At 41.1% G+C, this 22,826-nt stretch overlaps 1 protein-coding gene across 1 annotated transcript in view; it reads left to right on the forward strand.

Moving 5' to 3' along the window:
- The first annotated feature begins 1,165 nt into the window (after positions 1-1,165).
- The window catches only part of ARSJ (arylsulfatase family member J), a 94,121-nt gene continuing 72,460 nt past the window's right edge, over positions 1,166-22,826 (forward strand). The window contains exon 1 of the mRNA XM_075200347.1: positions 1,166-2,289. Coding sequence (XP_075056448.1) covers positions 1,946-2,289 — 344 coding nt within the window. The 5' untranslated portion in view covers positions 1,166-1,945. The remainder of the gene's footprint in view (positions 2,290-22,826) is intronic.

The following is a 22,826-nucleotide window of genomic DNA, read 5'->3' on the forward strand; positions in this document are numbered from 1 at the left end:
ATTAAACAATTGAAATCTTGTCAGCCCTTGCCAGTACTACACTGCCTGCTTTCCATAAAACACATAAACAACAATTCATCATTGTCTGATAAGCCACGGACATACATTTCATACGCATTTACTATATTTCATTATTTTGAACTTGACTGTTGCAACAGGCAGTGCAACTTTTTATGATGTGGTTTTTATTTGTACATTGTAACTATCACATATATGGTGTGGGCACACATTTGTGTAGTCAATTACCCAAAAACTAGTGTTTGGGATGTTAAATAACCAAAAATGCAGAAAGAGGGTAGAAGCACAACATCTAAGCTATTGTTCTGATTAGACCCCCTTCCCAATAAAACCCTACATATGAGTATTAAATATTATTAATATGGCAGCTTAAAACTGGTATTATCCTGAGAGTGGTCTTAAGAAGAGACAAACATATGATGAAATTAAAACATTTGAATACACATTTCTACAGAGAATTTACCTAGTGGTTAATGTGGGTGGCATTATGTAGGGGAGTAGTATAAACAAAGAGCACTGTATTAACCAATTCATATTAGCCCTGTTTATATATGCCAATAGCTATTTATATTCCAGTTGAGTCATTACTTTTCTTTTAAAAATGTTATCATGATTGTTTACCATTTTATTCTTTCTGTTAAGGATCTACATGTAAAAACACTTTTTCAATGCCGGTAGAGAATCCATTAAAACTAGAATGTGCATCGTTAAAGAATCTCTCTGGGTTATCTATGGAATTTCTACATTTATGGCCACAATTAGGAGACACACCAGCTGTTTCTGAGCAGAGGGATCTTATCTCAGTTGTGGGAAAGGGATATGGGAAATAAGATTTACAGTAAAGGATCAGAAAGAAGTAAATGAAGCAGGGAAATGTTGTAATAATAAGTCAAACATGATAAACTAGTACCATTTCTATAATCCTACAGGAATCCATCCATTTACATTTCATAAATTTAAACTGTTTCTCTTCGGATTTATCCCTTCTACTCTCAAAGCAGTTGCTCTTTTCATGTGATATGAAAACACCACAAATGTCTTTTGTGTCTTGAACAGATAAAAGGTACTGTAGTTAAATACAGAGAGACTTATAGTCTTACCTCCCAAAGCAGCAGGAAGGGAGCAAGTTCCCTTGACACCTCAGTCATTCAGCACTCATAAGGGAGGAGAAAACTGAAGACAGTGAAAGGAGAGCACGCAGAGTTTAACACCCCTAACTTGCCGTAGAGCTAACTCCATCACAAGTTTCTGACATTCATTGTACCTTCCACCCTGTCACCCAAATTGTATCCTTCCCCTGTTCATAACCTGCTGGCTGGCATCAAGCAGCAAATGTGTTCAGCCTGCGGACTGCTTAAAGAGATTGGATTGCTGGATGGAAAACAGACGATCGTCTCGTGCTTGAATTTACACAAATCCTTGAACGAGGGTTCTGCTCACGCTTTGCCTAAGGGTACAACTGCACTGTCAGAGACACAGATGTCCCCACAGGTTATTGGGAGTCAGACAAGTACCGGAATGGACAGGGAGAAACATGGGACAGATTGCATGTGTGACTAGTCTGGAGGCATTGCCAAAAATTCCCAGATGCTGTGAGTTAATTTCTTGCAGAGGGCTGTGCAGCTGGGAAGTGTAAGGGAGCCCGGAGAAGCAGCCTTCTTACACTGCGATGTGTCTACAAAGAAACATCTCCCTGTGGAGTTACCGGGCTGTGGAAGTGACACCTTTCCCTCACAATGCCATGGAATAGTGGAGACGTGCCAGTACATTCTTAGAGCAGGGAGCAAAGTGACTCACCTAAACTTATCCAGCTCCTGTTGGGGGTGGGGTGGAACGGAAAGTCTTCAAGCTAGATGGACAGTGCACTGACCACAAGACAGCACATGGCTACACGAGTATGCTGGACTGACCCCTGATGTACCTCTGAATGGGGCAGGCTTCTTTTATGAAAATGCTGGGACTAGGGGCACTGGCTGCATTTTCTATGGTGAGCATCATGACCTATGGATACTTGTGCTGGGATAAAGTTAACCCAAGTCTAGAAAAACACGAGTCCCTGTCTCAAGATTTGGATGAGCTGCGGGAAATGGGGCACCAGCCTCATATTATTTTCATACTGGCTGATGATCAGGGATACAGAGATATTGGGTACCACGGTTCTGAAATCAGAACACCTACACTGGATAAATTAGCTTCGGAAGGAGTGAAGCTGGAGAACTACTATGTACAACCGATCTGCTCACCATCCAGGAGTCAGTTCATCACTGGGAAGTAAGTACTGGATGTTATTTATGAATGACACGAACAATCCCCATCACAGACTTTGCATCCTTCTAATGTATAGTACTGTTATTTGCCTAAACCACAGGTAGGTAAACCTGCTGCTGTTCGCTGTTGTGAAACTATAGTAATATCCATTTATTATTAGTACATCATTGCATTGTTTGGAGATATTATTAATTTGTTGATTGTAATTATAAAAATTGTGTTCTGAATAATATGACAATTAACTAGTATGCAGCTATATTTTACAGCAAACAAAAAAACTATTTCTCATGTTTTTATTTCTCTTGTATTATATTGTAGCCTAACAATATACATGTATATATTATAACATTACTTTGTCAGCACAGCCTCTTTTCTTGCAAGAGAGACTGATTCACCAGTAGATCCCTGCACTTCTGAAAAGGAAACTCTTGCTGCTCTGTATGGTGCAAGATGAGCTCATTAGCTTTTAGGTTACCGAGTGTAATAAATTACATCCAGTGTCTAACAATCTGCAGAAATGTCTAGGAGTTAGAGAAGGCTTGGCATTAAGTGTAAACTTGTCAGGTTTTTAAGTAGTGATTCAGAAACAAGTTAACATTTACAAAACAAAGTAATAAATTATTGTTTTTTTTGTTTTGATATAGTTTATCCATATAGCTACATTAGAAACTTTAACTTCTAAGTCATTTCTGCATTTTTTTTTAATCTTCATGACAGGGGATGGGGGGGGGGGGGGGCAATTACAGTTTATGCATGGTCCACAAAATGTGTTGGAGGGGGATATTTGATTCAGCTGGACTGTCCTCTTTTAGGTACTTTCCGGGTCATTTATTAGTGCAAAACTACAGGGGCCCACCAGATAAAATGTGACCTTATGTCCCTATTTTTATACGAATTTGTCTGTTTTTACCAGAATGCATATGGATTTGCAGGCCATGAAGGTGGCTTTATATTCTAATGGGAGTGGTTGGGCAGATACTGGACATTGAAAAGTAACTGAAAATTATGCAACGATTACTTTTACACCTACAAGTAGAAATAACACTTTCTTTTTCTGGACTAGATATTTAAATGAGATTCAAGGGTTTGGGGCAGCATGGTGGCTTAGTTGTTAGCACTTCTGCCTTACAACACTGGCCTTATCTGTGTGGAGTTTGTATGTTCTCCTTGTGTTTGCGTGGATTTTCTCCAGGTTCTCCAGTTTCCTCCCACACTCCAAAAACATATAAGTAGGTTAATTGGCTGCTTTTAAATTTACCTTAGTTTCTCTCTCTGTGTTAGCGAATTAAGGGGCACATTTATCAAAACTCGCAAAATATGAAAAATAGTTTTCAATCCTTATCGCATTGATAAGGATTGAACTATTTCTCATATTTATTAAAAAGCAACACAGGAACAGCAGTTCTAAAAAACTGCTGTTCCTGTGAAGTGGAAATCATACTTACCACTCCATCTTCGTACCCGAAACAGCATGCGATGAATGGGGCTCCTCTTCTGACTCCAGTGCACATGCACCGCGTGAAACCCTCGGGCATGCACACAGACATCTCTGCTCTCGCTGTGCAACTATAGTTGCAGAGAGCGATCGGTGAATGACAGGGAGGGATCATGTGATCCCTCCACACATGCGCTATCCAGCTCTGCTCTTTGGAGCAAAGCTGACAGCACTGAAACTTTTCAATTATGATAATGTACGCCAGCTTCACCTGGCGTACATTAACATGTTTGAAAAGTTAATTACATTTATTGGTAAATAGCGTTACTGAGCACTCCCCATACATTGTTATGGGGAGTGCTCAGTAAAACGATAGGAGATGCAAAGCGGCAGATATCTATGATATCTGCTGCGATGCTACTATCATAAATAGCAAATTAGTGTTTACAGTTTTCGGGGATTTTACAGGGGGGAAACCTTTGATAAATAGGCCCATTAGACTGTGAGCTCTAATGAGGTAGAGATTCAGCGCTGCGGAATTAATGACGCTATATGAATAGATGATGTTGGTGGGTGCATAAGGACAGTGCTTCTTGGTTTGTAGACAGTAACAGGTCCTTGTCTCCCCAAAAATGACTTGATTTTTTACATGAGAGGTGGAAACCAGGCCTTAGCATATACTTTTAATGGGTTAGTCTTTTGCACCTTACAGGCACTCATTGTATAGAAAAGAGCATTTCTAAGCACATTTCTTATTATATAATAAAAACATTAAAATATTCAATAAGAAACACATGTAGTAAATACAGTCCTGATGTTCCCTCACTCACGTAATTTATTTAACACATTAATGAGGATAAATAAAGCAATAATTTTAGGGAAAAAGTTGAAAATTTTAAATTGATGATTGCTGTGGCCCTAAAGTGTTAGAAGGATGGAGTAAAAATGTAATTGAAGTGCCTTCTCTCCTCTTTTCACCATGCACATTGACAGTTGTACCTGAAAGTCTGCAGAGTCCGCAAAAAAAAAAATGTGGGAATATTTCCTGTTTCGTGTGAGGTGGATATTTTAGTGCATTCACTTTGAAGTTTGTAAATAATCATTTTTTCACCATTAAGTAAGAGTTTAATCATATATATATATATATATATATATATATATATATATATATATATATATATAAACATCCAGAGATTCGTCTGATGCTCCCTATGGATTAAAATGTAATTAACTGAAATGAAGCAGTTGACCTCTGCATTAAGGCACAAACTTTAATTCCACAGATGTTTCAGTCACAGCCTGTTGTACATCTTCATCAACCCGACTTTTATAGGTCAGAGAGGATTTATTGGCTTATATAAGATCAAATTTGCTATTAGACTTAAGTTGGGTACACGCTGCAGGTTTACATTCAATTATTGTGCCGAACGGTAAGATATCGCATTAGTGTGTGCATAGTCACACAATCATGTTTTATCGCACCCAAAGCACATCGTATTATTTGATTTGGTTTTATAAACTTCCTAAAATTCACAACCAACGATGAAACAATGTCGGACAAATTTGGAACTGAGTCACGATTTTTTCAGCAGATGGTTATGAGAGATGAAGAGCACAGATCTGAAGGTAAATCATGTAGGTGTGTGTTAGAAACTCCCAAGCCAGTACAGTGAAAATCGGGAACTACTCTGAAGGCCCGGTATTCGCTGGAGCCCCTAGTGGACAGAACCCAGGAGAGAGTGATTGGCAGGCCGAAGTGAGGAAGAGATCCAAGGTCAAAAGGACACTAGCACAGGTACGAAATCCAGGGACAGGCGAAAGGTCAGGTGCACAAGCGAAAGGAGCAAAATCCGGAGTTCAGGCAAATGGTCAGGGTCAGAAGCGAGGGTTCAAAGGTCCAGGAACAAGCAGAGGTCAAACACGGGTAGTCAATCAACGGTAATGGTAACCAAACAGGGAGCACAAGCAGGTAGCAGAACTGAGGACAGAACGCTATAACCGGCAGTGAGGCTCAGTCCTCACTGCCCTAAATACCCCTGCTAGCCAATCAGAGCCTAGCTCTGAAACAAGTCACAGCCCCTGCCTGATTAATTCCTATAGGTTGCACTAGACTGCGCATGTACCCAGCTGTTTATTGCGCCCAGAGCGCCTGAGTAAAGTTCTCGGCGTCCGGCCGTTGCCCTGGCAACGGTCGGGCCGGATTTCCGGAAGTGACGTCCCGGTTGCCATAGCGACAGCCGGGACGTCAGAAGAAACAGGAACTGAGTCGCGGCGGTGCCCGTGGCCGCCGCGGCTCGTGACAGTGTGTAGACATAAAAGGGGACATGTTAGGGTCCAGTAAAGTCAGTAACTTTAATTGTTTATAATCGATCAGTCTATATTATAGCACACTGGGATCTAAAGTCTATGAATCTAAGTTGGACAAGAATTTAATCATTATTTATTTTGAAAAATAATAAAAAATGGCATTCACCAAAGTCTCCTGAGTTTTTTTGCCCAACAATAATTTTTGGATTTTCACAATGGTAGGAATATCTTGATTTTGATAATTAATCAAAAATGTTTAATATACAAAAATGATATTATTTAATATGACTGTACCACCATATATTATAGTTTACCTCTAAAACTTATGATGTTAGTCGAAAAAGGACTGAAAGCTTACTACATTCAGAAGCTCGCCAAGAAATTGTAATAGACTGTCCTCATAATACACTATGTCAAGCCAAGCGTAATGCATGCTGTGTGGTATGATATTTTTCCACCTGTTTTGCTATTTGTCCAAGGACTGAATTTTTTGATTCCAAAGATGTAACTTGCTTATTCAACGACAATATGCTACATTCATACCTATTCACTTTATAGAATTTACAGTTGGGGATGACCCTTTCAAATATAATGATAAAACTTCTGGGGCAGTTAACCCTTTTAATTCCACATCCCACATAGGCTATATGATGATGAAACTGCTGGGGAACTCAACTTTTATTCTCCTTAAAAGTGTAAATCAGAAGGAATGGCACCATTTTATAAAAATATGTACATATGCATAGTTTATCAGCATCAGTACCACTTTCTAAGAAATGAACACATGCAGCAGGCATCCGAATAATCCAATCTTGTGAATCAGGACACCTCAAAAGGGGTGAATAGTTGCAACACTATGGGGGTGTGGCCATGTTTATTGATTGTGAAGCAAACCTCCAAACTTCTTCATTTCTAGGATGGACACAGCGCACACGAGAATTATACATGGCCATGAGGAAGTGTCCAGTGCTTCTGAATCAATGGGCAACTCCAGCCTACTCTCCTCTCCTACATGCGTTACTGAAGGGGCATGTGGCCAGGTCCTGAGTACCGACCGCCGCACGAGTGTTTCTTTAATAAATAAATAGGCGCCAGGAAGTGTAAAAGGGTAATTTAAATAAAAATAAATGTAAAATGTTTAGTGTATCAGTGCTGCAGCGCCTGTAGTTAACCGGCGTGCAGCACCAAAGGGGGTTAACTCCCGGTGCTAGGTGCCGAGAGTGTAACTATATGTATATTAAGTGTAAATGTGTATTTTAATGCAGAATGTATGTGTAGGGATTTGGAAAATATATGAAAAGAGTACTTACCCTATGCTGGGACTGCAGAGGCAGGCCTGAATTCTGTTCACCCTCCAGCAGCCAGCTTCAATGGTTGCCGGAGGGACTTAACAACCAGCCTCCTGGAATCAATGGGTCCCAAGAAATAGCAGATGTGTTTTTTTTCTCTGGGCTGGCTGAAGTTGTGGTTGCTGGTCATGGCTGTTTTCTAGCAGCTGTGGTCTTGTCCTTTGGGCTGGGTTGTGCAGGTGTAGATCCTGAAGACTGCAGTTTAGCAACTTGGCTCCGGTTGATAGAGTTGAGAAATGCGGTCACAATTCCACGCCCAACATCACTGCCTAAGATCATGTCAGTTGGGAGGCCATCCATAACGGCAACATCTCGCAACTCCTGGCCATCTCCCCAGTCCAGATACACCTTTGCAACAGGTACTTCCTTCTCCAGTTCATCTGCCTAGGTTACTTTGGCAGTGCGACCCTGCAATACTGCAGCAGGATCAATAAAATGGGGGCTCACTACAGTTATGGATGCCCCTGAGTCTCTCAGTCCTTCTCCATGCAGAGGTCCCTCTTTTACCGGCTGCAGGTTCCTCCACATGTTTTTGGGGGGGGGTCTGCTGGACAAACTGGTGACTCTCTCTGCTGAGTCAACTTCACACACGCCACACTCCGTTGGACTGGCAGGGGTGGAAACAGTCTCTAATGGCTCTTCTTCGCCAGTTAAGCAAGTCAGCCGGGCCCCAACACTCAGATTAGGGACACAAGTCTGGGGTGCTGGGGCTGTGGGACAGTCCATCCTTAAATGACCGGTTTTCCCGTAGTTGTAGCACTACTTTTCCAGCCTGGGCTCCGGTGGTCTCTGCTAACTCTCAGGGACAGGGCGGTGGCTGGCTAAATGGTAGCCGACGGGTTAGGTACTTTCTTTTGGGGGTGAGTAGAAGAGGGGTGTCCCCCTGATTGTACAATACTTTGGGGTTGGCTGTCAACCTGGCGCTTCTGCCAGTGTGGCTTCACTGCCACATGCTGATACACCAGCTGGGCCGCTTTTTCCAGGGTTGCTGGGCAACGGTCCAATACCCACTCCTTCACCTCCGCTGCGCATCGACGGTGAAATTGTTCACTAATTCTTCTCAGGACTTGGCGTTAGTTCCATTAATCCATCTGATTGTCAATAGCGACAACTGGTTGGCAGATTCCTCATGGCTGATATGGGTGCTTTTAGCCAAGTCCCGAACCTTCTGCCTGTAGGTCTATGGGGTAATAACATAGCGCTTAAGGAGGGGGGGATCCATTCATAGCAACCATAGTAAGAGGTCCGGCGTTACCAGCCCGGGTACACCAGCAACTAGTTATACTAGCAGCGTCAGTTACCCAGAAGGAACGTGGTTCTGAGTGCCATAGAAGGAGCTCAGTGGTGGCAGCATTGTAAGCCTCTCCTACTGCGGCAAGAGGGCGTATTCGGGATAACGAAAGGGAACGGTGGCAAAGTAAGCCCAGCCGGTTCCCAGCAATAACAGACAGGGTGGCATAGGCGGTCCATCCTGTCACAATCAGTGAGCTTCGAATCAGCCCCTATTTCCACAAAATTATAATCTAGTTAAATACCTTTGATGTAAAATGCAGATTACAAACACTCGATGAAACAGCAGCAAAGTGGCAGGTAATACATATACACGTCTATTTAGACATCCATGCTTACATTACTTCTGCAAGCAACGTTTTTCTTTGTAAATTAAACTATTGTCTTTATAGAGTTCAAAAAAATTAAAAATAATCCTCCATTCTTTGTATGATTTTTGTTAAGAACACAACAATATATACAGGGCTGCCAAGAGGAATTCAGGGCCCCAGTACAACAAATACAACAAATTCATGGGCCCCCCCTTATAGTTAAATAAAGCTGGGTACACACTACACTGTTTTCATCCAATAATCGGCTCAAACAGCCGACATACGACCGCTCGTTCAAAAGTCGGGTCAGTGTGTGCAGTGACACGATGGTCGAAAGTCTGCCCAAATGGACGATTGTCGCCTCATTTGGTTGGTCGTACCGTTTAATATTTTCGTTCCAATCTCGATTCCGCTGTGTAGTGTGTATAAACTGCCGACCGATCCACAACAGTGAGTTCAAAATTACATTGCTCACGACACCATGGCTGTAAAAAGTCGCTAACGGGACGTCCGCTCTTCCCTTTCTCGTCCTAAACAAGGCTAGTGTGTATGCAGTTCATGGACCGAGCGATCGGACCATCGATCGCATGTAAAATTGCTCGGCATAAAAAGTTGGTCGAAATTTCTGTAGTGTGTACCCAGCTTAAGCAAAAAAAAAATTATGGGTGTGGTCACACGATTGGGGGCGTGGCAATGCGCCATTGAGGCGTGACTAGCACATCAAAATCAATAGGTCCTGAATTCACTGTAGCGTGACATTTGTCCAAGCACTCCTGACTTTCAGAACATCTAGCACCCTTGTGTAGTATAGGAAAAATGCAGTGTGTACAGAAAGAGTTCAGTCTTGGCCTGCGCCCACTGGGCTCACCAAACACTCACCAAACATTGGCATTATCCCTACTAGAATCACAACATTTCACACACTATGCTGCTCTGTCTTACCTGATCTTCTCACTTTTACCACATGTGGCTGCTGGTTTCTTTAGTTGCGGCTTGTCCGGATCCTGGAATGTTGGAGGACCTATTTGGGAAAAAAATGGCTACATTTAGAAAATGACAGCCAGCCCCACCGTTAAATCAATAGCATCCATGATTAATAATTAGGCCTTCCTCCAGCCCCAACATTAAAATAGTATTCCTATTACCCCGCAAACAAAATAGAAACCATTAATTAGCCACCATTTACCTCACACACACTACATTGCCAAAAGCTCCGTGCCATCACACACACATTACTTATTTAATGGCAGTGGTGGTTGCCGGAAATAGGTATATTTATGAAACGTAAATACTATTAATTTATTGCTGGGGCTGTTTGGATGGAGAGAAATAGGTTTATTTATTTAATGGGAATTGTGACAGGATTGACCGCCTATGCCACCCTGTCTGCTGTTGCTGGGAACTGGCTGGGCTTACTTTGCCACCGTTCACTTTCGTCATCCAAAATGCGCTTTCTAACTGCAGTAGGAGGGGCTTGCAAATGCTGCCACCACTGGACTCCTTTACTGGAATTCAGAACCAGGTTTCCTCTAAATAACTAACGCTGCAAGTGTACCCCGTTACTGGTGTACCTGGGGTGGTACTCCTGACCTCTTCCTATGGATCAGGATTGCTGTGGATGGATCCCCTCTGGCCTATCTCACTGACCAGAGCCACTGAGTAGCGGCCAGAGCTGTGGTACTGGATGCTGGGTCCATACCTCAGAAACAGCCGGGAACGGATTCGATTTTGGGTCTTTTCTGAAGGTCACAGGATAGAGAAGTTTTCCAAGCAGGTCTTTGAAGCTAGTCATGTTTATTTGCTCACCCTGGTTGAAGTTACCGGGGAGCAGGTCAGATGAAACAAGAAGGACAATTTTCAATACAAGTCAGTGCTTTTTTTACAGATTTGAACATAGCCTCTAAGGGTAAGCCAGCTCACTGAGGTCTGAGCTATTTCTAGAGTCAGGATGCAATTTGTTTACCCAAACCTGGATTTACATGCAATGCAAAGCTTGCTGTGATTTCCTGCATCTTATGTTGAACACAGGAAATCTAACAGCAGCCTAATTCAACCTTACTGTGCCTTCAGGTGCTAGACCCTCACACATCAAAAGGTATAATTAACATGAGATTATCATGGGTCCTTTCTTCAGATAGTCAGAGAATACACATTCCCAAAGAAAGGTACAAAAACCCAAACAAGTTATTTCCCTACCAAAATACACAAAGGACTTCCTCAACAAAGGCGTATTGCATCAGGTTTGTACCTCAAAAATAATAAATTTCCTTTAGCTAAGTTAAAACAAAAAACAAATTTCTTCCCCTAGTCTCAGAAATAAAGATATTTGCTTTACCAAAACACACACAATATTAAAAATAAGTACATTTGCAATTATATAATTAAGCTCCCTGCACTATTTCCTTTAAATAAATTTGGACCTTAAGTTATTTATAAGTGATCCAGTCACAAGAAGTATATGCTTTCTTTGCGCTATTTTTCTTACCACTCCATGCATCTCAACATTGGAGGGGGCAAAATGGAAGACATAATTTGGCCATGCACACTTCCCCCCTGACGCCGACCCAATCCATCCAGCCAACTCATAACCTGCCGAATCACACACATTTGCACAAGACCATACCCCATAATTGGAAAACTCCACCCCTTCTAGATACCATAAATTGCAGCTGCCACACATATATTTTTTTTGTACCTATGCACAGGGAAGAGTATATTAAGGACATCATATAATTTGCTTTTTTTGGCTATCCAAAAAGATTTTGGCACAATATTGAATGTAGATTTTTTTTCTTACTATTTGGCAAATTTATTTATAGTTATTTTTTGGTATCGCTAATTGCTTCTAAATTCAGATTGAATAATACACTATATACAACGTGAGAGCTTTTCTCTTTTTTAAAGCTTTATCACGACAATTCATTTACAAAATTTAGAGTCTTATCTCTTTGCCAGCCAGTCTTCAGTGCTTCTGCACATGCGTGGCCCTGCTTTGCCAGCTCACACTTGTGCAGTGGAAATGGAAGCCCTGACTTGGACTTCTAATTCCACTTTAATAAAAATAAAATTATTACAAATAATAAAATAAATAAATAATGATGCCACCACTATACTTTAAAATGCTTTATATTAATAAAACTTTCTTTTCATGCAATATCTCTAGTTATCGCCATCCTGAGATGGTGATAGCTGGAGCATGGCAATGGTACATGTACAATGGTACATGTTCAGAGGTTGACTAAGGGCGTAGGTGCCAAGGAAGTCAAAGGAGGAAGGAGAGGTAATTTTGAGGCTCTCCATCTCAACTATCATCCAGACTTTAGCAGATTTGGACTGTTCCACAGAACACACAGAAGGAGCTGTGCTGCAAAATAATAATTTTCAAAAATTAAGATGTCTCATTAGAATTATCATCATAATAATTTTATTACAGTGGTACACGCCTTCATTTTGGTCTTATTAAAACATATGTTTGATATAACATATGGGAAAAAAAACATATCTTTGGATGTTGGCCATATATTTGGAAACTGAATTTTTTAACTCCACATAAAGCTAGAAAAGTATATTTGAAATATCAAAAAAAGGATTAGTATACTGGTCAAAAATCATAAATCAACTGTTGTCATTTTATTTTCATTAAATTAATCAAAGCTACAGGCTATCGTTTTTAATTTTCTGTGGAGTCTATCTCCACCCTAAAAGTTTTCTAAAATGACCCTCAAAACAGTGAGCAACTGGAGCAAGAGGGAGACGCCAGTACTAATAAAGTTAACAATTTTGGCATAGATAACTAATATGACATGTAGTAGATTTGTATAAGAAAATCAATATTAAAGGGGTTCTGTTATCTACAAGGTGATTTTTTTTTTACCTCAATTATACTTGTTTTTAGCTCTTTAGTTTGTTTTAACTCATTATTCTTCATCCCTCAATGCTCCCTCCCTCTTTCAGAAGCTTCCAGCTTGCAAGTCACTCATCAATTGCACTCAGAAGAGCCTGAATTAGAGTATGGAATCAGAAAGGTATCCATAGTGCACCTATTTTGACTCCATCCCACATAATTCTACCATGAAGGAATGTGTTGCAGGTGGTTGACAACAATGTTCCCAAGACTAAAAAAAAACTTATCCTTCTCATAAAGAAAAACCACTATAAACCACAGTAAGATTACCTTCATTTTGCATCAACAGTTGCATCGTTGGCTTACAGGCTGGATCCATGGACTTTCAGTTTCACAATCTCATTGTCTAGTCATTAACTTAAAACAGCAAGAACTGGGATTCATCAAACCAGGCAATGTTTTTTTTTGACTATTGTTTGTATTTTTTTAGTATACTGGAATAACACCTTTTTGTTTTCCGGTGATAGGAGTGGAATTTTGTGGGTTCTTCAGCTGCCATACATCCATCAAAACTCCAGGGGGTATATGTATCAAGCTGTGAGTTTCCGGTGGGTTTGAAAAGTGGAGATCTTAGATTCTAGGGCCTGATTCATTAAGGATCTTAACTTAAGAAACTTTTTATTTCAGTCTCCTGGACAAAACCATGTTACAGTGCAAGGGGTGCAAATTAGTATTCTGTTTTGCAGTTAAATACTGACTGTTTTTTCATGTAGCACACAAATACTTGATAGCTTATTTCTAATCTGAAATTTAAAGTTGATATTTGTGTGCTACATGAAAAAACAGTCAGTATTTAACTTATGTGCAAAACAGAATACTAATTTGAACCCCTTGTATTGTAACATGGTTTTGTCCAGGAGACTGAAATAAGAAGTTTCTTAAGTTAAGATCCTTAATGAATCAGACCCCTAGTTATCATTTATTTAATACAGTCTACAAAATGATAGCTAGATTCTGATTGATTGCCATAGGTAACATCTCCACTTTTCAAACCCAGCGGAAACTCGCAGATTGATAAATTTACCCCCAGGTGTGCATTCTGATATGCCTTTGTTGTACTTAGCTGTTAATTAGCTGTTAACTGACTGACTATATCCCATCTGTTACTCAGTAGCTTCTGTCACTAATTCAGCAATCATTTCCATGGGACTGACAAGTGTACATAAACTGGTCCCACAGTGTATGATAATTATTCATAAGTTTAAAATTGTTTAAAATTGTTTATTGTATTCAAACAATTTCATTCATGATTCCAAATTCACATATATGGTTTGTTTTTCATGCTAAAAATCCACTTTATATGGTTTTGATGTATGTCTCCTATTATTGATGGGACATTTATTTGTTGTATTAATAGGATTTGGGTTTTAGTATATTTTTCTTCTTACAACCTAGGTCTCCCAGTTTGTAGTGAGCATAATCTCTGTGCTTTATTATCTGATACTTCATGGGGAGCCCAGTCACTGCACGTAATTTAATTAATTATTATATTATTGTTTATTTATATATGCCCATATACACAGACTGGGGTCCATTTTTGTCAGCAGGGCTGCCATCAGAAATTGTGGGGCCCAGTACAAATGAAACAGGCAGGGCACCCCTGCCCACGGCCGCAAGGTACACATGATTGAAAATCTACATTTGAGGCATCAATCAATCCCGGGCCCCATATGCAAGTACTCCCTGTAACCATATGATGGCAGCCCTGCATATCACTGAGATTAGAACTCTACTGGCAGCTAATTCAGGTTAGTAGAACAAAATTAAAATGTGAAATAAATAACTGGATAACCAGAAGCTATTAGAATGTCGGCAAATCATAGTAGCTCTGATATTCTCTCTGTAGTGTAATAGTGCCTCCAGTGCTAAGCAAATAATTTTGATTAAAATATACTCTAAAGCCAAAATATTCATATACTATGTATGTACATATTATACAAATCTTATATACAATATATGTAGCAAACATTATTCTGACAGGATGGACTGCCTATGCCACCCTGTCTGTTGTTGCTGGGAACTGGTTGGGCTTACTTTGCCACCGTTCCCTTTCGTTATCCCAAATGTGCCCTATTGCCGTAGTAGGAGGGGCTTACAAAGGCTGCCACCACTGGACTCCTATACCAGCATCCAGAACCGGGTTTCTTCTGGGTAGTTGACGCTGCTAACATACCTCGTTGCTGGTGTACCTGGGCTGGCACCCCTGACCTCTCACGATAGATCAGGGTTGCTGTGGATGGATCCCCCCTGGCCTATCACACTGACCAGGGCTGCATGTGTAGCGGGCAGAGTGGTGGTTCTGGAAAAGCTTGGGTCCAAACCTCAGACAGCCGGAGAACGGATTAGTTTTAGGGTCTAATCTGCAGTTCACAGGAATACAGCAATATTGAAAATGTTTCCAAGCAGGTCTTTGAAGCAAGATGTTTATTTGCTCACACTGGTTAGTGGTACTAGTGAACAGGTCAAATGTTAAAATCAGAAGAACACATTTCAAAAACAAGCTAGTGCTTTTTATACATTTCAGACACAGGCTATTTTTAGCATCAGGATATACTCTATTTACACAAACATGGATTTACATGCATTGCAAAGCTAACAAAACTTGCGCTTATCTATGAAATTCACTTTGGACAAAAGGCCACACAGTAACGACCCCCTGCTGGGCCTTTGGCCAGAGCAGGCAAGACACTTCATTACAAAACTTCGTTAGCACTTCCTGCTATCAGACTCCATTCCACATATGCCTAATTGGAGGTTTCCACTAGCAACCTTACAAATCCCAAACAATGACACTTCCATACTAAACACATCCCAATACACAAAGGACTTTGTAAACAGAGGCTCATTGTATCAGATATATACATCAGAAATAAGGCATATCCTTTAGTAAGGTCAAAACAGGAAAAACGAGTTTCTACCCTGGTCTCAGAAATAACGATTTCCCTATATCAAAATATACACAATTTTAAAAATAAGTGCATTGGCAATTTATATAAATCAGCGCCCTACGCTATATCCTTTAATTAAATTCATACCAAACGTTATTTTTCAGAGATCCAGTCACACAAGGCCATCAACAAAATTGTACCGATATACATCTCCTCACTTGTCTCAAAATATCTCCCAACTTGACACCTCTGTTCTGCACAGGATTTGCGTCTCTCTTACACTCTCATCACTTCCTCCCATTCTCGGTTACAGGACTTTTTTCGGGCTGCACCCACTTTATGAAATTCACTCCCTCACACCACAAGACTTTCCTCTAGTCTTCAAACCTTCAAGCGTTCTCTGAAAACCCATCTCTTCAGGCAATCTTATAATATTCCTCTACCACCCTCTTAATCTCTATAGGTTACCCTATTACTAACCTCTACACAGCTAACACAAGACAACACCCCTCTGACCAATATAGTTGTGTGACTGAGCATACAGTCCACTAAATACTTTGTAACCTTTGCATTCTAGCTGGACAAATATATTAAATATGATGTAGCACTTACCCTTGTGTATCAAACCATTGTCCCATAGATTGTAAGCTTGCGAACCGGGCCTTCTTACCGCTCTGTATGTATGTATTACCCAGTATTGTTTTATTACTGTTTGTTCTCAATTGTACAGCACTATGGAATCTGTTGGCGCTATATAAATATATGATGATGATGATGACTTAACCAGCAATATGTTTTTGGACTATGGGAGGAAACGAGAGCAGCCGGAGGAAAAAACAGACATATGGCCCTGGTCGGAATAGAACTCCAGTCCTGTGAGGCAGCAACGCTAACCATTGTACCACAATGCTGCCCACATTTATATTAGTTTGCACTTTTTTAGCTAATATCATTGCTAGCTTGAGACAGTGGCCAGGAATGACTTCACAGTCATGCTGATTCTAGTATAAGTAAGTAACACCCTCTATTGTATCACAACAACCTCTACTGGCATAGTCCCAGTAATAGGTATTCCTGAGACAAGAGGGGCACTGATTCGCTTTTATATAGTCTTGGATATAACTCATACAATAAGGACACTCAACTGTGCTCAGGCCCGGTGCTCCCATTAGGCAAGGTTAGGCACTTGCCTAGGGTGCCGGGTTCTGGAGGGCGCCACAGAATGAAAATTACTTTAAAACTGTGCGGCGACCGCTGACCATACCTGTCACGGCCGCCGCACAGCATTCAGATACATCCACGGGGAGGGGGAAAGAGGCTATTGCTCACCATCGCCGCCTCTCTGCTCTGTCTCCTCCCCTCCACTCACTGACTGTCGGCCGTGACATCATCATCACGGCCCGACAGTGTCAGTGAGTGGAGGGGAGGAGACGGAGCAGAGAGGCGGCGGTGGTGAGGCAAGGTAAGGAAAGACGGGCGCCGATTTTGACAAAATGCCTAGGGCGCCATGGACCCTAGCACCGGCCCTGACTGTGCTGTCGTATAGTCATGGGCACTGCGGTACACTGCTACTCTAGTCATAGAGCACAGCTCATCTTGCATGTGGGGATTTCTAATATAATATGGACATCCAAATCTACTCATATATAGCAGCGGATATATATAAGGGCACTTACAATAGCTGATTGTATTCATATGGGCATTGCTGGCACAATATGACTCTTACCACTGCTGATATAAAATCATATGTTCCTGACCTATGTGTAATGTATGAGTTTTTTAAGTGCTCTTGGAATAAAGGATGATTAATGTTTGTGTACCGCATCAGAAGTTTTAATGTTTATTGTATCAGAGTTTTTAATGGTAAGTGAATAACTAATTACTGCCACCTGCTAACATCCTGTGGCCAATGAGGAGAAATTCCTGACGTTTTAAACTTGCATAAAGTGCTCCCTGTGGTCAAATATATGCTTCTAAGGAAGACTCGGGATACTTAATTTGTGAATTCCTTATCTGACCTTGCCTTTTTATTGACCTTATCTGACTGCTACCTATCCTAACCATCTATCTTAGTGACCTTGCTTCTGTCTTTTGATTTTGTACCCTAATGGACTTCTGGTATATTGACACATGGCTTGTTTCTTGTTTGTTTTCTTTATTCTTTTGGATAATGAGTTCTCACTAACAATAATTACTAGTCTCAGTTCCAATGGATTCATGCTTAAGCCCTTGTGGTACACATGTAATAGAGTATTGCTCCCTAAAACTGCTAAAACATAGTTGAACACATTTTAAAATTGTTTACTGCTGAGCTAATGCACTTAAGCATGTATCTTGCACATACTTGCCAACTCTCCCGGAATGTCCGGGAGACTCCCGAAATTCGGGTTGGTCTCCCGGACTCCCGGGAGAGCTGGCATTTCTTCTGCATCCCTCAATTCCCTTGCTAAAATGATGAGATTCACGGAGAATGACGTCATTTTGGCCCCGCCCCCACTACAAAACGTTTTACTCATGGGACGGGGCCAAAATGACGCGATTCAAGGCGCCCCGCCCCCTCCCGCACTCTAATCACGCCCCTTTCCCGGACGTCGCCTACTGAAAGTAGGCTAGTATGGTCTTGCGTTGCTGCCTTGGTAGACCATGAAGCATTGAACTCTCCATTATATTATGTTTCCTCAATTGGATTCTGAAATACTTTTTGTTTTTTAAGTATTCCTCAGTAAATTTGAACTTCTATGATGTCCAGAGAATAAAAATACATGTTTATCATTGGGCATCACGGTATTCAGCAACACAAATTGCAATATCAGGCTTTTTACTCACTGTGAGCTGTGATATAGTATCATGACTGCATTAGACATTTTTGCTACTTGTGTTGGAATGTGAAATGCACAAACCCAAGAGGCTACCATAACTACCCATTATGCCAGTGTTGGCTAACCTGTGACACTCCAGGTGTTGTGAAACTACAAGTCCCAGCATACCCTTCCAGCAATAAGCTGTTATATATTGGCAAAGCATGCTGGGACTTGTAGTTTCACAACACCTGGAGTTAGCCAACACTGTATTATGCAATGGTTCTGTGATGGTTACACCCATTTCACATGTGGTGCATGGAGTGAAGTATACTGATACTGCACTAAATTTCCTTAGCCTGTTCAAAATCTTTAAAATATAAATTAATAGAAGTTTATATTTATTAATTAAAGGTTTAGCACACACTGAGACAAAGTGAAAATAAAAAGAATACATTTACATATTAAACTAAATGCACAAGGAAACAAGCCCAGATTCAGACAGCACTGGGATTTAACTAAAGTGCAATTAACTTTACTGGCTTTATTGCTTTGATACATTAAAACACCAATTAGTCTATTCATGTAGGTCTGATGTAGGAATATTTCAAATAAAACCAAATAACTTAACTTACATTGATGTAGAAATGTATTTGGGAAGAGATTTAATGGTCTCTACAATATACGTTCCTTGAATAATATTCAAGGGGGTGGGGCCTCAAGATCAGCAGCATATGAGTGGGCGGTGCTGTGATTAACTAATCATATGCATGTAAATCCGTGTTTGGATAAACAAATTGCATCCTGATTCTAAAAATAACTCCGACCTCAAGGGGGCTGGCTTATCCAGTGAGGCTGTGCTCAAATGTGTATAAAAACAGCACTGTTTTGTATTAAAAGTTGTTCTTCTGATTTCATCTGACCTTAGTACTGGTACCTCCAATCAGTGTGACTGCAAATAAAAGTCACTTGCTTCAAAGACCTGCTTGTAAATATCTTCCATGCTGAAAATCCTGTGACCTACAGATTAGACCCAAAATCTAATCTGTTCCTGGCTGTTTCTGAGGTGTGGACCCAGCTTTTCCGATACCACCACTCTGCCTGCTACCCTGCAGCTCTGGTCAGTGTGATAGGCCAGGGGGGATCCATCCACAGCAACCCTGATCCATAGTAAGAGGTCAGGAGTATCAGCCCAGGTACACCAGCAATGGGGTACACTCGCAGCATCAGTTACCCAGAAGAAACCTGGTACTGGATACCGGTAAGGAGTCTATTGGTGGCAGCATTGTAAGCCCCTTCTACTGCTTGGGATAATGAAACGGAACGGTGGCAAAGTAAGCCCAGCCGGTTCCCAGCAGCAACAGACAGGGTGGCATAGGTGGTCCATCCTGTCACAGAAGGTATACAAACGTTTTGTGTGACCTGCTCGTCTATACTAATCTTTTATTTCCTGCTCTATTTACTGCTGTGGTGGCATAAGGTTTCGGCTGCTTGGGATTTTGGAGGTCGGGCGCAAATGAATTTCTCCATTTTTTCCTCTAAAAATTGGGCCTTATTGGCACTTGGCACCACAAGGTTTTATGGTTTTACCTTCGACTGTGCTCCTGCTCACCCATTGTTTTTCTTTTCGCCTCGTGAGTTGTGCGCTCTTGGAAGGTTGTGCTGCTGTTTAAGCTGAGTTTGTGAGGTTTCTTCCCTGGTCTTTCTTTAGTTCTTTCTTTTTCATTTTCCTTTTCAGGGTGCTCTGAGTTCCCGCTCCTCTTGCTGGTAACATATTGTCGATACCTTGGTGCGCTAACATATTGGTTTTCTTTCCTGCCTTACAGACCATCAGACCCTGCTGTGGAGCTGGGTGCTGGGACACTCGTATATTCATTGGGCTGGCTTACATAGGGCAGCTGGGGATACTTCTCCTTTTGCGGGTCGGTGGTTGTGCAGTGGATAGGTCATAGGGTCTACGTGGAACTGGGTTTAGACAGCTCATGGGGGCTAATGTGGCTAGATTAGGGATCCCCCATGTTCTGGTGATACACCTTGGGGGGCATGATTTGGGTTGTGGTAAGTCGATTGATTTGATCCTATGAATCCAGAACGATCTGGCGTGGGTTAATGCCTCCTGTCCTTCCCTTGTCATCTGCTGGTCTGATATGGTGCCAAGGAGGAGTTGGTGTTCCCTCCCTAATGGGCGCGTAGCGGATGAAGTGAGGAGGAAAGTTAATTCCGTAGTTGCCCATTTCATACGCTCTATAGGTGGTTTGCTGATTGAGAACCCGCAAATTTGATTTCAGAACCCCTCGCTTTATAGGCGGAACGGGGTGCATTTGAGTGAGGAGGGCATAGTTTTCTTTGTTCAGGACATATGTGAGGTTTTGGCAGCGGCAGGTGTAGGTATGGTGGCGGGCCACGGCTCTTAGAGACCCGGGCGTAGCTGGAAAACGCAGTACAGTCGACAGCCAGTGGTTGGGGCAGTAGTGGGCACGCTGAACCCGCCTCTCTTCGAGTGAATCGGCTATAGTCTCGGTACAGGTACCGACCCTGTGGGTCGCCCTGTGGTTGCTTTCCGTCTAGCCCAGAGGATGGACGGGTTCTGTAAGCCCGGGACGCGCTGTCACGCTAAGGTAGATATGTGTACCCGAGGTGTGATTGGTTGTCCCTCACTTGAACCCAGGGGTTTGATTGGTTGTCCCCCAGTTGATGAGGTTGCAATGGTTAATGTTGGTACAATTGGGTTTTGCCTGGCAGACGTCGGAGTGACTGGTCTCTGCTCCACCACCATATTTAAATAAATTATTTCAATTTGCCACACTCAGGTCTCATGTCAGTTATTTAAGGTTACAGTTAAATAAGAGTAAGAAGGTAAGGGGAGTCATGATATCAGCCGTTAAGCCTTTTATACCTCACTTGTCTTATTTCTGTCCCTGTTTGACTGTGACCTGCCCTAAACAATGTCTTACTTGGAGTTCTTGCTTTGGTCTTCTAAATTGGTATATTGACGGATTTATAGTAATTTGACTTTTCCCTTGTTTTTGACTATTTTGGTGTTAGAATTCTGTATCATATTTTTCTTGAACCCTTGTTAACGTTTTTTAGCCTTCCAATAATATTGTCTGTCATCCATGTAACCTTGCCTTGTTCTTAGTCTGACTTCCAGTAGATTAATGCATAAGCCTTGGTGGCACACAGGTAGTGAACAGTTGCTTCCTAATGCGGAAATTGTATAGTTGGAAACATTTTAAAATTGCAAACAGGTACACTTGCCAATGCACCTACATGTGTGACTGTAATCTCCATCATGTTATGTTTCCTCAGTTAGATTATAATATAATTGTTTTCATTTTAAATAGTCTATAAATAAATTATAAAGTTTATTAACTATGAGAAAGGAATGTGCATAGCTTATTTAACGTAGTGAGGTATAGTTTCAAAATACCTTAAATAGATTAGGTGTGTTAGCTTTTAAAAACATTTTCCCTTTTCCATGTAAAGATTAAGTGACAGCTATGTGATTATGGACTGATGTGAAAATCAACCTGATTGACACACTATTTACTGTTTATGGTTAATATTGTATCAATTAAGCAATACAATATACTTATATGTTAGTGAGGTAAATAAGTGTGTCCAATTCAGTTCTCTTCAGAATTCTTTTGAAAGGGATCAAAAGTTGACACGGTCTGAACAGATGTATTCTAAGTGACAGCTGGAGAAGCTTACTTACCTTTAGATCTACTAAAGGCCAAAGAGAAAGGTCAAGCAAAATAAGGTAAAGTGAGATTTACGATGCCAGCACATATGCTTTAAACAAAGTTGATGCATGTTTTTCTTTATCACAAGATAGCCAATGTGAATTATAAACGTCTTAAAACCATATTAGGAAACTGTAAAATAAGAGTAAAGGACATTACATTGTGTAAGATATGTTGTTAAAAGGTATAAAAGCTTGTACTGCACAAGGACACACTTCTCTCTGCTTGAGAAATGTCCACATCTGGTGCGAATGCAATAAAGACTTCATGATTACTTTAGAAGACTTTGTAAGGCTAGGCACACGCAGACAAATTTTCCGACTGACATATTATCTCAAACGACTGTACCTACGACTGGAGGTCTGATCAGTCTGGTAATTCATGCATACACACTGACATAATTTACCGTCAGATCTATGCTCCTTATCTGGTCCTTTATCTGGTCCTCTAGTCTTCAGAGAATGACAGCACAATATTCATTCATTCATTCTTGTCACATTGTCACACTGATT

The sequence above is a fragment of the Mixophyes fleayi genome, chromosome 1 (assembly GCF_038048845.1).
Source record: "Mixophyes fleayi isolate aMixFle1 chromosome 1, aMixFle1.hap1, whole genome shotgun sequence".
NCBI classification, from domain to species: Eukaryota; Metazoa; Chordata; class Amphibia; order Anura; family Limnodynastidae; genus Mixophyes; species Mixophyes fleayi.